This window comes from Schistocerca americana, chromosome 2 (assembly GCF_021461395.2).
Source record: "Schistocerca americana isolate TAMUIC-IGC-003095 chromosome 2, iqSchAmer2.1, whole genome shotgun sequence".
Lineage (NCBI taxonomy): Eukaryota > Metazoa > Arthropoda > Insecta > Orthoptera > Acrididae > Schistocerca > Schistocerca americana.
The window spans coordinates 602,629,218-602,645,037 of NC_060120.1; the positions used below are offsets into that span (position 1 = coordinate 602,629,218).

At 40.6% G+C, this 15,820-nt stretch overlaps 1 protein-coding gene across 1 annotated transcript in view; it reads right to left on the reverse strand.

Annotated features, from left to right (window-relative positions):
• LOC124596416 (esterase FE4-like) overlaps positions 1–15,820 on the reverse strand; it is a 388,758-nt gene that overhangs the window by 92,180 nt on the left and 280,758 nt on the right. Inside the window, exon 6 of the mRNA XM_047135545.1 lies at positions 12,525–12,724. Coding sequence (XP_046991501.1) covers positions 12,525–12,724 — 200 coding nt within the window. The remainder of the gene's footprint in view (positions 1–12,524; positions 12,725–15,820) is intronic.

A 15,820-nucleotide genomic window follows, 5' to 3' on the forward strand; every position in this document is an offset into this window, starting at 1 on the left:
ATTTTAGTTTCGTCCACCTCCGCTCAATGGAGCACGTTATCATGATTTCATACGGGATACTCTACCTGTGCTGCTAGAACATGTGCCTTTACAAGAACGACACAACATGTGGTTCATGCACGGTGGAGCTCCTGCACATTTCAGGTGAAGTGTTCGTACGCTTCCCAACAACAGATTCGGTGACCGATGGATTGGTAGAGGTGGACCAATTCCATGGCCTCCACACTCTCCTGACCTCAGCCCTCTTGACTTTCATTTATGGGGGCATTTGAAAGCTCTTGTCTACGTAACCCCGGTACCAAATGTAGACACTCTTCGTGCTCGTATTGTGGACGGCTGTGATACAATACGCCATTCTCCAGGGCTGCATCAGCGCATCAGGGATTCCATGCGATGGAGGGTGGATGCATGTATCCTCGCTAACGGAGGATATTTTGAACGTTTCATGTAACAAAGTGTTTGAAGTCACGCTGGTACGTTCTGTTGCTGTGTGTTTCCATTCCATGATTAATGTGATTTGAAGAGAAGTAATAAAATGAGCTCTAACATGGAAAGTAAGCGTTTCCAGACACATGTCCACATAACATATTTTCTCTCTTTGTGTGTGAGGAATGTTTCCTGAAAGTTTGGCAGTACCTTTTTGTAACACCCTGTATATGTGTTATTGTGAGCAATTTTTTTGGTTACATCTCTGTCCATTGATCAACTACCACATATCCAGTGCTGCATTTGCTACATATGTTTCTCTGCCTGAGGTCTTCGAGGTAAAAGTGGCATCAACCTGTGAGTAATTAAGACATGGCTGACACCAATGCCTTGCTGTTTTTGAAGGAAAACATAGCATTCTGTTTTATTCTGTTTCATAGCTATTCCATTTGGTCTGCTCTGGAGTGAAGGTTGTTTTGCATGTGTATGATTTGGTGAGCTAAATTACACTGATGAAGATGGAGAATGAGAACTAAAAGCAACTTATGGTTTGTACTTATGCGATGGTACTGAGAATTGTATGTGCCAACTCCAGAATATGAGGCAGTATGTTTTGTTATTTTATGATCTGACATGATATATACGAACATTGTGGTTGCTTAGGCACTGTTATCAAATGAGTAGCAGAGTGACAATCACAGTTACAGTTAATGTGTGGCAGATGCTGTTCTATGTGTTGTTTCTAAAAACAAACAATGGAAACTCAACAATTTAGGAAAAGACACTCTGCTACTTACTGTAACGAAGACACGGTAAGCTGCAAGACAGGCACAATTAACAGACACTTACATAAAGCTTTCAGCTACAGCCTTCATCAGCAAAAGAGAACACATACCATTCATACTCACAAACAAGCACACCTCATGCACACATAACCACTAACTCCAGTATCTTGGGCTGAAATGTAACTATGATGTGGGATGCAAGAAGCAATATGTAGGGGGCATGGAGGGGAAAGTGATAGTAGTATATGGATGGGGAGAGAGATGAATGTTGTCTGGTGGAGTTGGCAGGAACTAGAATGCCAACAAACGCAGCATCAGGAGGTCATGGGGCAGGGAGATGGGGAAAAAGGGAGCAGAAGAGCAGAGGAGAGGGGAAAGGTGGATAGATGCATTGGCAGTGTGGCAAAGAAACAGGTTGGAATATGAGATGTGTGGAGGGTGAGGGGAAGGTACATTACTGTAGACTGAAGCCAGGATAGTTATAGGAGTGGAGAATGTATTTTAAGGATAATTCACATCTGCACAGTTCAGAAATACTGTTGGTGGAGGGAAGAATCCTGATGGCTCAGGGAGTGCAGTAGCCATTGCAATCAAAAGTGTTATGTTGAGTTATATATTGTGCCACAGGGTGGTCTACATTGCTCTTGACCACAGTTTGGCAGTGGCCATTCATCCTGGTGGACAGCTGGTTGGAAGTCATACCAATATAAAAACTTCTGCAATAATTGCAGTGGAGCTGGTAAATGACATGGCTGCTTTCACAGTTGGGATAGCATAAACCTGTGACAGGACTGGAATAGAGCTGGGTGGTTGGATTGGCAGGTCTTGCACCTGAGTCTTCCACAGGGATATGATCCTTGTGGCAAGGGGTTGGGACTGGGAGTGACATAGCGATGGACTAGGATGTTGTGCAGGTGAGGTGGGCAGTGGAACACTACTTTAAGAGGGGTGGGATTTATCTAGGGTAGGATGTCCCTCATTTCAGGGCAATATGATAGGTAATCAAAGACCTGGCAAAGGGTGTGGTTCAGTTGTGGTGGTACTGGATGATGAACGGGATACCACTTCATGGCTGGTTCTTAGAGGTGGTGGGGAGTGTGAGGGGAAATGGCATGGGAGATCTATTTGCAGATTAGGTCTGGGGATAGTGCCCATCTATGAAGGTCTTGGTGAGAGCCTCAGCATACTGAACAAGGGAGCTCTTGTCACTGCAGATATGCAGTCTCCTGGTGGCCAGGCTGCATGGGAGGGATTTTTTGTTGTGAAAGGGATGACAGCTGCAAAAATGCAGTTACTGTTGGTGGATTAATGTCAACTGAGGTGTGGATGGAGCCATCAGAAAGTAGGAGGTCAACATCTAGGAAGGTGGTACACTGGGTTGAGGAGGATCATGTGAAAAAGATAGGAGACCTTTTCAACTTGCCACATCCTCCAAAACTCCCTTCCAACTCTCCAACAAATCCAAAGCCAAAACATTCCCATGACACAGTTGTTAACCTTTCCACCAAAATCCTCATCTCCAAAGAAGTTTCAGTCCCATCTAAAGACCTCACCTTCAGCTATATACCCAAATTTAACCAAGCTGGACTTTTCAAAGACCTGCTCTCCTTCTCCCAATCCCTGCAATGAAAGCACTTCCTTGCCACCAATCCCTCCAACCGAAATCACCCTAATTCCAAGACTGAATCCTGCCTCTTCCAGTTCATATCACTATGCAACCATGATCCTCCTTCCCTCCCACCAGCTCTCTGTATGTCCATCTTTTTAGCGATGGTTGCGGGACTCTGCTGTTCAATAGAGGATGTAAAAACACATTTCAACTGTCAATTTTTAACCTTATTTTATTGGGCAACCAGTTTCAGCAGGTGATGGTTGAAGTGGTCACTGTAACAAATATCTACTAGTACCAGTATTGCTGGCCCCTGTTTTGATCACAAGTGAGGTAGATTATTTGTACAGATCTGTCAGGGGCCTGAAGATGGTATAGCAAAATGATGAAACTGGTTGCCCAATAAACTGAAATTGAAAATTGATGCCTAAAAGATGTTTAATTTGACATCCTCTAACCACCAGCTGGTTACCTTCCAGGAATTCCATACTTCCAACTTAGCCTAACCATCCTTCTCCAGGTCCCTTCCTCAGAACACCAGCCTTTTAGTAGAAGAAAAAATAGCCTTACGCAACCTCAAAGTGAATGCTGACATAATCATCCTACCTGCAGACAAAGTTTCCTCTGCTGTTGTTATGAATCACAGTGACTACCTAGCAGAAGGTCTCTGGTAATTATCTGACTTCTCCACCTAAAACCTCTGCTAGGGTGATCCCATTCCAGAAGTTCATTACAAACTCCAATCCCTGCTTAAAGCTTTGGGAACTTCCCAGAACCTCACCCCTGAATCCATTTCCCTCCTCAACCCTATGACACCCTGAACACCCACCTTCTACATGCTCCCCAAAATCCACAGACCCAACAATCTCGAACACCCCTTTGTAGCTGGTTATGTGCACCCACTGAAAGAATTTCAGCCCTCATTGACCAACACCTCCATCCAATTGCCAGTGATCTAGACTCTCACACCAGAGACGCCAGTCACTTCTTTCACTGACTCTCCACCATCCTCACACCTTTACCTCCTGGATCCCTATTCATCACCATTGACACTACCTCCCTATACACCAATATCCCTCCTGCCCATGGTTTAATCAACAATGAACACTGCCTTTCACAACATCCTTCAGACACCAAACTCACTATCTCATTCCTCATACACATTACTAACTGTATTCTAACCCACAACTACTTCTCCTTTGAAGGGAAGGTGTATAAACAAATCCACTGCACAACCATGGGCACCTTCATGACACCTTCATATGCCAATCTGTTTATGGTTCCTCTAGAGGAGACCTTCCTAGCCACCCAAAACACCATAACCCTAGTCTGGTTCAAATTCATTGATGATATCTTCATGATCTGGACTCAGGGCCAAAATATCCTATCTCCATTCCTTCACATCCTCAAACATTCTCTGCCATCTGATTCCTAGATGTTGACCTCCTCCTCTCTGATGATTCCATCCACACCTCTGTCCACATTAAACCACCAACAGTACCTGCATTTTGACAGCTGTCATCCCTTTCACACGAAAAAATCCCTCGCATACAGCCTGGCCACCCAGGGACAGTGTATCTGCAGTAACAAGAACTTCCCTGTTTGGTACACTGAGCATCTTACCAAGGCCTTCACAACAGGCACTAATGCCCAGACCAAGTCTACAAACAGATCTCCCATGCCATTTCCCTCCACACTCCCAATCCTCCCACCACCCCCAAGAACCAGCCATGAAGCAGTGTCCCCTTCCTCAACCAGTACCACCCCAGATTGGAACAATTGAACCATATCCTACTCAAGACACTTCCCACCCCTCCTAAAGTGGTGTTCCATCACCCACCCAACCTCCAGAGTCTCATAGCCATCCAAATGCCACTCCCAATCCCAGCCCCTTTCCACAAGGATCATATTGTTGTGGAAGAGCCAGATGCAAAACTGCTCAATCCACCCATCCAGCACCAGGAACTTCAGGCATGGAGCCTGATACAGGAATATGAATGATTCTTGCCTAATGATCAAATAATGCTGTATTAGACACAAAGCATTCTCTCTGACTCTTTAGTGGTGTTCTTTTTTTTTTTGACCCATCTGAGTTGCACTTTATCACCTCTTTATTTTGATGGTAGTTTTGTCTATTTGCTACCAGGTTCTCAATTGTTTAGAATATAGAAAGGCTGGACCTGAACTCATGTTGTTAGGATGTAAGTATATTGTTAGATTCAAACTATTGGATCATGCAGTCAGTATTATGTTGTTTTTTTATATTATAGATTACTTTCATGGACTGGAGATGTTATGCCTTCTTTCTTATGAACTGGTTTGAGTACAGATATTTTCAGATTTTCTGGGAGATTGCCTTTTATGCTCTTGGTGCTTCTTCTCATAAGTAACTGTTGGCCAATTTAGAGGTTTCTTATCCAAAATGCCTTTTGACATGAAAATGTGAGGTTTTTAACATCATTAACTGTCTCTACCAAAAGTGAAGGCCTTGAAATTAATAGTTAATAAATCCAATAAAAATCTAATAAAGCAATTTCTTCTGTGATAGTGTAGTGTTTTACCTTGCACTGCACTGGGAAATACAAATGAGTGAGACCATAATTATAGTAGTGGTAGTGATTATGGTGTGTACATATCAGGACAGCTAAGTATGTGATTCTCAGGACCTTATAGCTAAGATTTGAGATACGTGAGTCTAAAAGAAATGCTACAATTAAAGACACAGGATATTACATCCCTGATCATTCAAAGTTAAGCCAGATGTTACAAATCATATTAAAATGCACTTGCAAAAATCTAGAACAATACATCACATAAATGTAGGTGGGTGACCACTAAAAGGATTAAGAGGTTTGCTGAGCTAACTACTCAAAAAACACACTAGAAACTTTACCCTTACAGCCTAGAGAGAGATCCAAACACAAACACACACACACACACACATACACACGCGCACACACACACACACACACACACACACACACACACACACACACACACACACACACACACACACACTCACACACAAAATTAAAATTTATACAATACTCATGATGTATCACCAAAAATAGTGATAATATCCTCAGAGGAAATTACAGGTGCTCTCTCCTGACTACATAAAATCAGGCGGAGCAAAGCAGTCAGGTACATGCAGTATTTCTTGATTTCCCAAAAGGATTTGACTCAGTACCACACCTATGCTTATTGTCAAAAATACAATTATATGGGGTCCCAAGAGAAATTTGTGACTGGACTGAGGTCTTTTTGGTAGGAAGGACACAGCATGTTATCTTGGATGGAGAGTTACTATCAGATCTAAAAGTAATATGGGTGTGCCCCAGGGAAGTGTTTGCGACCATTGCTGTTGTATGTTAATGACCTTACAGACAATATTAATAATGACCTCAGAGTTTTTGCATATGATACAGTTGTCTGTAACAAAGTACTATCTGAAAGAAGCTGCATGAATTTTCAGTCAGATGATTTCAAAGTCATTCAAAGACTGGCAACTTGCTTTAAATGTTTGTAAATGTACAATGGTGTGCTTCATAAAATCAAGATAGTAATATTCTATGACTATAACATCATTGAGTCACTGTTGGAATTGGCCAACTCATACAAATATCCAATTGTAACACTTTGTAGGGATATGAAATGGAATGATAACATAGGTTCAGCCGAGGGTAAAGTAGGTGGTAGACTTTGATTTACTGGTAGACTACTGGGAAAGTGCAATTGATCTACAAAGGAGAATGCTTACAAATCACTTGTGTGACCAGTTCTAGAATATTGTGCAAGTGTGTGGGACCCGTATCAGATAGGACTAACATGGGATTCTGAACATATACTGAGAGGAGCAGCATAAATGGTCATAGGTTTTCTTAATCCATGAGAGAGTGTCACGATACTGAAGGCACTTGTAACACTTATATTGATTAGGAGTAGGTTTATTTTAAGTAACTGTGTAACTGCATTTTATGAAGCGTGCATTCTGTGTTGTTTGAACTCCTTGATGTATGTCAAGAAAATTAGAGTTTTATAATGCATATATGAACACCCACCTTCTACATGCTCCCCAAAATCCACAAACCCAACAATCTTGAACACCCCTTTGTAGCTGGTTATGTGCACCCACTGAAAGAATTTCAGCCCTCATTGACCAACACCTCCATCCAATTGCCAGTGATCTAGACTCTCACACCAGAGACACCAGTCACTTCTTTCACTGACTCTCCACCATCCTCACACCTTTACCTCCTGGATCCCTATTCATCACCATTGAAACTACCTCCCTATACACCAATATCCCTCCTGCCCATGGTTTAATCAACAATGAACACTGCCTTTCACAACATCCTTCAGACACCAAACTCACTATCTCATTCCTCATACACATTACTAACTGTATTCTAACCCACAACTACTTCTCCTTTGAAGGGAAGGTGTATAAACAAATCCACTGCACAACCATGGGCACCTTCATGACACCTTCATATGCCAATCTGTTTATGGTTCCTCTAGAGGAGACCTTCCTAGCCACCCAAAACACCATAACCCTAGTCTGGTTCAAATTCATTGATGATATCTTCATGATCTGGACTCAGGGCCAAAATATCCTATCTCCATTCCTTCACAACCTCAAACATTCTCTGCCATCTGATTCCTAGATGTTGACCTCCTCCTCTCTGATGATTCCATCCACACTTCTGTCCACATTAAACCACCAACAGTACCTGCATTTTGACAGCTGTCATCCCTTTCACACGAAAAAATCCCTCGCATACAGCCTGGCCACCCAGGGACAGTGTATCTGCAGTAACAAGAACTTCCCTGTTTGGTACACTGAGCCTCTTACCAAGGCCTTCACAACAGGCACTAATGCCCAGACCAAGTCTACAAACAGATCTCCCATGCCATTTCCCTCCACACTCCCAATCCTCCCACCACCCCCAAGAACCAGCCATGAAGCAGTGTCCCCTTCCTCAACCAGTACCACCCCAGATTGGAACAATTGAACCATATCCTACTCAAGACACTTCCCACCCCTCCTAAAGTGGTGTTCCATCACCCACCCAACCTCCAGAGTCTCATAGCCATCCAAATGCCACTCCCAATCCCAGCCCCTTTCCACAAGGATCATATTGTTGTGGAAGAGCCAGATGAAAACTGCTCAATCCACCCATCCAGCACCAGGAACTTCAGGCATGGAGCCTGATACAGGAATATGAATGATTCTTGCCTAATGATCAAATAATGCTGTATTAGACACAAAGCATTCTCTCTGACTCTTTAGTGGTGTTCTTTTTTTTTTTTGACCCATCTGAGTTGCACTTTATCACCTCTTTATTTTGATGGTAGTTTTGTCCATTTGCTACCAGGTTCTCAATTGTTTAGAATATAGAAAGGCTGGACCTGAACTCATGTTGTTAGGATGTAAGTATATTGTTAGATTCAAACTATTGGATCATGCAGTCAGTATTATGTTGTTTTTTTATATTATAGATTACTTTCATGGACTGGAGATGTTATGCCTTCTTTCTTATGAACTGGTTTGAGTACAGATATTTTCAGATTTTCTAGGAGATTGCCTTTTATGCTCTTGGTGCTTCTTCTCATAAGTAACTGTTGGCCAATTTAGAGGTTTCTTATCCAAAATGCCTTTTGACATGAAAATGTGAGGTTTTTAACATCATTAACTGTCACTACCAAAAGTGAAGGCCTTGAAATTAATAGTTAATAAATCCAATAAAAGTCTAATAAAGCAATTTCTTCTGTGATAGTGTAGTGTTTTACCTTGCACTGCACTGGGAAATACAAATGAGTGAGACCATAATTATAGTAGTGGTAGTGATTATGGTGTGTACATATCAGGACAGCTAAGTATGTGATTCTCAGGACCTTATAGCTAAGATTTGAGATACATGAGTCTAAAAGAAATGCTACAATTAAAGACACAGGATATTACATCCCTGATCATTCAAAGTTAAGCCAGATGTTACAAATCATATTAAAATGCACTTGCAAAAATCTAGAACAATACATCACATAAATGTAGGTGGGTGACCACTAAAAAGGATTAAGAGGTTTGGTGAGCTAACTACTCAGAAAACACACTAGAAACTTTACCCTTACAGCCTAGAGAGAGATCCAAACACAAACACACACACACACACACACATACACACGCACACACACACACACACACACACACACACACACACACACACACACACACACACACACACACACTCACACACAAAATTAAAATTTATACAATACTCATGATGTATCACCAAAAATAGTGATAATATCCTCAGAGGAAATTACAGGTGCTCTCTCCTGACTACATAAAATCAGGCGGAGCAAAGCAGTCAGGTACATGCAGTATTTCTTGATTTCCCAAAAGGATTTGACTCAGTACCACACCTATGCTTATTGTCAAAAATACAATTATATGGGGTCCCAAGAGAAATTTGTGACTGGACTGAGGACTTTTTGGTAGGAAGGACACAGCATGTGATCTTGGATGGAGAGTTACTATCAGATCTAAAAGTAATATGGGTGTGCCCCAGGGAAGTGTTTGCGACCATTGCTGTTGTATGTTAATGACCTTACAGACAATATTAATAATGACCTCAGAGTTTTTGCATATGATACAGTTGTCTGTAACAAAGTACTATCTGAAAGAAGCTGCATGAATTTTCAGTCAGATGATTTCAAAGTCATTCAAAGACTGGCAACTTGCTTTAAATGTTTGTAAATGTACAATGGTGTGCTTCATAAAATCAAGATAGTAATATTCTATGACTATAACATCATTGAGTCACTGTTGGAATTGGCCAACTCATACAAATATCCAATTGTAACACTTTGTAGGGATATGAAATGGAATGATAACATAGGTTCAGCCGAGGGTAAAGTAGGTGGTAGACTTTGATTTACTGGTAGACTACTGGGAAAGTGCAATTGATCTACAAAGGAGAATGCTTACAAATCACTTGTGTGACCAGTTCTAGAATATTGTGCAAGTGTGTGGGACCCGTGTCAGATAGGACTAACATGGGATTCTGAACATATACTGAGAGGGGCAGCACAAATGGTCAAAGGTTTTCTTAATCCATGAGAGAGTGTCACGATACTGAAGGCACTTGTAACACTTATATTGATTAGGAGTAGGTTTATTTTAAGTAACTGTGTATCTGCAATTTATGAAGCGGGCATTCTGTGTTGTTTGAACTCCTTGATGTATGTCAAGAAAATTAGAGTTTTGTAATGCATATATGAAAAAAGCAAAAGGATATGTTGAAATTTTAAATTGTTGTAATATGAATATGTTTATGAAAGAAGTATGATTATTAAAAGCTGGTTCATGCTTAGGGCAGTTATATGTGTACCATGTAAACACTGTAGGGAAGTCCCTCCACAACAAAAGTGGCATGGCACGATGTAAAAGATGGATTTGGCAGTCAAGCTGAGTGGCTCCTTTGTGTGAATGGCATGCAGTGTGTGACTACCCTTAGTATGGTACACCTCGGGGTGCTAAGAGAGGCAATTGGAAGCTGCATTAGATGGAACTCACCTCAGATGTGGATCTGGCTATTATTTGGTATTCACGGAATAATGGAATGGCTCTAATACGTTGAAAATCCAAAGCCAAGAAGAGATTTTATAGAGCATTCACACATCAAGAGCCATGAGTACAGTTAGAGACTTCATACATTCAGTTATGTAATGTATATTGGCATGGACCAGTTAATTTGTGTGTTGTTACAGTAATAATCACATAAAATGTCAATTTGTGTTCGAAACCATAACTTCAATCCTGATCATGAATGTATGCAGGGTCCTCACCTAAATGTTCTTAAAACTGAGTATCCTGATTTAAATGAACAATTCTGGCATTCATGTGTTTAAAAGTGATTTTTTTGTGTAAAGTAAAAGAAGTAGAAAAAGTTAAAGTAAGAGTAAAATTTGGATGCTTTATTTATGGATTACTTCAAGTGAAATTATTATGATATGAAGTTTAAGTACAAAAATTTAAAGATCAGTCGATAGGAAGGTAATAACCTTGATTATTTAAAGGTTAAAAACCATAAAGGTGAAGTTGGATAGGCTTTTGCTGAAGTATCCTTAGTTTATTATAAAATATAGTTTTGTAAGACTAAAGTGCAAGATTGTGTAAACATTATTGCCAAGAATACCTGCTTGGCAGGTATTAAAGTACAAGTACATATAAATCTTTAATGAACTGATTTGCAGTAGTACTATTAGAAGTGAATTATGCACATTTTCAAAGATGTGTAGTTTTGGCACCCATCATGAATGGTTCCTTTTGAAGTTAATTAAGCCCAGTGTTGCATTTTATTACTTTGCAAAGTAATTTACATGAATGATTAGCTTTTAGAGATAGTTTTTACTTTGCAATAATCATAGAACCTTGGCTAGTGAAACTATACCAGTTTATGGGTCCCCATCATATTGTCCTCATATTAAGAAAAAAATGAACTATTACTGTTACTAAGGAAAACTGCTATGTGCAGAGGAGCTTAAACAGCATATTTAAGATGTTATTCATCTTTATTTGTGTTATTCATGTCAGTCAAGATAGAAGCCCCTCATGTCCAAAATTAGTTCTGCACTTCATGCAGTGATGTTTCAGTATTTTGATTAAGTAATGCTATTGATTGTGGCCATCATTGTTATGAGCTTGGTGCAATTTTGCTCCCCATAATTTACTGGTGTGTACATTATTGGTAACTCCTGCTACACACAGTATAGAGTGCACTGTGTCAGTTTGTATCCTGTTCGCTATTCAAAGGGAAACCTCAACAAAAGTAACCTTAATAACTAATAACCAATTTTCACAAATATGTATTTCCAAATTAATGTGCCTAATTAGGTAATTAGGCTGGTGACTATTCTTTTTTTTCATTCACTTATAATTTTACCACTTCTGTTAACTCCCAAGGTTAAGGCCTCATTTGGTTTTACTGTCAACTTCACAAAATTTGAAATTATTGTCCAATAACCTTTTCCATAAGACACATGCATGGTCAAACTTTGAAATCCTCTCAGAGGGTAACATTAGTGTGTTTCATAGCATGTCAGTGTTGTAAACTGAACTGGAAAACTCTTGAAGATAGACCTAAAGAGAAAGTCTATTAACAAAGTTTCAAAAACTTGCTTTAAATGATGACTCTAGGAAAGTACTATAATTTCCTATATATTGCTTACATAGGGATAGTGAGGATAAGATTAGAATAATTACAGCACATACAGAGACATTCAAACAAGCATTCTTCCCATGCTCCATCTACGAATGGACCAGGAAGAAACCCTAATAACTGGTACAATGGGACGTATCCTCTGCTATGCATCTCACAGTGGTTTGCAGAGTGTAGATGATGATATAGATATAAAATACATCTTCCTGAACACTTGCCCATCAGAGGACCTAGATACTGGGTAGTATCCTATTTCTAAATATGTCAGTGAAATTTCTTATTATAAAGGTTGACCAGAGGGAATAAGTGGATTGACAAACTGCAACTTATTGTTTACTATATGGGACAACTCGTTCTTCCATTTACAGCAAAGCTTTGCCTCTTTACTGTGGAAAGTATGTGCATACTGCACCAGTGGGTTACTGTAATTTATTGTTAGTTTAACATAAATTTGCAAAGAAGTTCTGTGTGTTACTGTACCTTTTCAGGAACAACTTTGGGGAATGTTTCAACAAGCTTGTGAGGGTCGACCCCTCGGAGGAATTGAACAAGCTCCTCACTGCTGTCGGTATGACAGCCCAGAAGCTCTCCCAGTTTAAAACTTTTTTCGCGGATTCCATCTGCTGCTGCCCACATGCTTAAGGCTGAACCACTCTGCATTATAGCCTTGTGGAATAATCCTGTGAACCAAGCAACAAAAAAACCTTGCACTTGCAGATAAACCCATAACTGTGCTTGTATTTTGAAACTGTGCTAATATGTTGTGGGGTCCCATGGGCCCCAGAAATATGAAATAAAATAGAATTGACAAATACAAAAAATGTTACTTATTGCATGAAATATACTAAAAATATACAATATACTTTCTGACTAGACCAAACCATCTGCAGTCTTTGCACATAAAATTAGAACATCGGGCAGAAATGAACATTTTAAGTCAGTTCCAGTGTTTCTATCTGAAAATATTTGGCATGTTTCACATTTTGTTTTCTTTGTGCTCTTTGAGTAAAGGTGTGCTGAATCTTTCTTACCCCAAATATGTGCATGATTCCCTGCAAGTCCTGAAGCAGATGTGACAATTATCTGCATCCTATATGTTGGTGAACATATTAGATGTATGATAAATTGAGTGAACTGTGCAGTTCCACAAAATATGTAGGCTACTATGATTGTATTTATCAATTGTTATTTTCTTATTTGAAATTCTAGTATATGTCTTGCAGTTATGAATTGGATTTTGCAACTCTAATCTTATGAACATTGTATATGTATTATAAAACAGAGTTGTAAGAGGAAGGTTTAACACGTAGGACATATTGAGTATTCTGAGTTTAATAGTGGGGACCAGGTAGTGAAGGTAGCTTGAAATATTTGTGTCATGTGTGGGGCAAGCGCTATCAGATGAATAACATCAGAAAAGGAGTTCCTTATTTCAAGAAAGTGTGTTCCGGCATTAATGATTTTCCACATTCACGAAGCCTTGAGAACTGACATATTTGATGAAGTGTGAGCTTTACTCTTCTTGTGACATTTAAATTCAATAGACAAGGTTCAGAGTGTAGGAGTACTGGATGTTCTAATTCAAAGCAACAAAATGAAAGTCTTCAGTTCACTCACTAAGCATTCCTCTCAATATTGTTTTTGGTGAAAAGTTATAATGCCTTAATCTCCAGGCTGAGTGTTGTGACTCACCGATCTTTCAAAGTTCCGCAGTTACAAGTGTTCTCTACATGCAGCGCTGTCTACCAACCATGCAGCAGCAGCGCCACCTAAGCGGCCAGCCAGCCAGCGGCTGCTAAACTCGGACTCAGTTATGATTTGACTGTTAAAGTGTACACACGTCTTACTCTGTTTACTTGATCTGTAACTTTCATGTATTGCGTCTTCCTTGAAATATATTTGTTCAACTTGAAGTTATAACAATTGGCGACGAGGATGGGATTTTTCTTTTCCATCGTTGACCCATATGTTTCCATTGCTACTTTAGAGCAACTATTGCAAGGTCTCATAGAACAGCAAACGCTTCTCACAATTCCAATTTGTGATTTCGTTGCGGCATCAAATGTGGGGCGTCTCTCGTCATTGTCTCTACCTCCTTTTCCTCCTTACGACGAGATGGTGGAAGACTGGTCTGATTACGAAGAACGTCTTCGACAGCACTTCTTGGCATTTCATGTCGCAGACAAACAAACATGTAAGTCTCTGTTCCTTTCATGGATTTCACCTCAAATGTATCAGTTGTTGTTGCAATTGGCTCCTTTGAAAGATCCTGCGTCTATGTCCTTTGCTGAAATGTGCTCACTTCTGTCCATCTATTTTCAAAAGCAAATGCATGTGGTAGCCTCTTGTGTTGCCTTTTATCATTGTCAAAAACAACCGAATCAATCCTGTCGTGCTTGGGCTGCTGAACTTCACGGCCTCAGTAGAAAGTGTCAACTTGTTACTTTAGTTCACAAAGAATCCTATGCCGATCCCATGGTACGAGATGCTATTATCCGATCGGTGCCCGACAGAGAAGTTAGGCAAGGTGCCCTTCAGTTGGCAAATCTGACTCTAAATGAAGTTCTATCCATCGCTCAGTTGTTTGAAATTCCTCGCACTGCTGGAGTGCAAACAGAGTCACGGGGCGACGTCGGGGAAATAAAACCTCTATGCGATGTTGACAAAGCATGTGGCCTGTCCCCACCGGCCGATGTGGCTGCAGTATGCTCCCAAGCGCAGCCTCGGCCTAACTGTAAACAAACCTCTAAGAAACTACAGCAAAACCCACGGCAATTTCCTTCATGTCCACGGTGTTTTACGAAACATTCACAAGAAGATTGTCCGCAACGTTGGGCAGTGTGTCAAAAAAAAAAAAAAAAAAAAAAAAGGTCATGTGCCATCCATTTGCAAATCTGACTGCACACATGATGTTCAAGAACATGACGCGGATTCTGATTCTGTCTGTCTGTCTGTCTGTCAATTGTACTTTTTCCCTTTCAGGGAAGTTATTCCTCACTGTCCAAATACTGGGTCAAGATGTTCGCAAGCAGGTGGATACTGGTTCTGCTGCTATTATCATCAATTTTCAGACGTATCTTCAGTTGGGTTCTCCAATCCTGTCCCCTGTCACTAGGCAATTATGGACTTACAATAAACAGAAGATTTCTCTCTTGGGACAATTTGATACTGAGGTATCTTACAAATCTGTCATTCGCACAGTTCCCATATTTGTGGTCGACCATAGTAACGCGGAGAATCTTTTTGGTTTCAATGCCTTTTGCGTTTTTGGGTTCTTCATAGATGACCCTGTCAATATCATCTCTGATACTATTCCTTATGCTTAATTGGATTCCTTGTCAACGACATTTTCGTCCCGTTTTTCTCCTTGGTTAGGCCGTGCAAACAACTTTGAAGGTTGAGTTGAGTTCGTCGTGGCACTGCCTGAATCGAGCAGTTGTTGCTGTAGTATTCCAGGAGAGTGTGCCTCCAGGGGATGTGGCAATGATGGCTGTTTGGGTGGTAGCGTGAAGGTGACACGTTGTGGTTTAGCGCGATCCGTCGTGATGCAGAAGGCCGACGCGGGTGAGAAACCGTAATGTGTCGACTGTGGTTGCGGAAGCTCAACATGTAGCAAGTGGATTCAGATTGATGCGTTGTGGAAGATCAATGCGGATGAGGCACCGAGACGTGCTGCGAATGGTAGTGGAAGCTCGACTGGAGCCGGCGAGGGGGCGACAGGTGAGAAAAAGTTCAAAGTTTGAGAACGCATGTTAGTCTATGGAAAGCTTGACGTA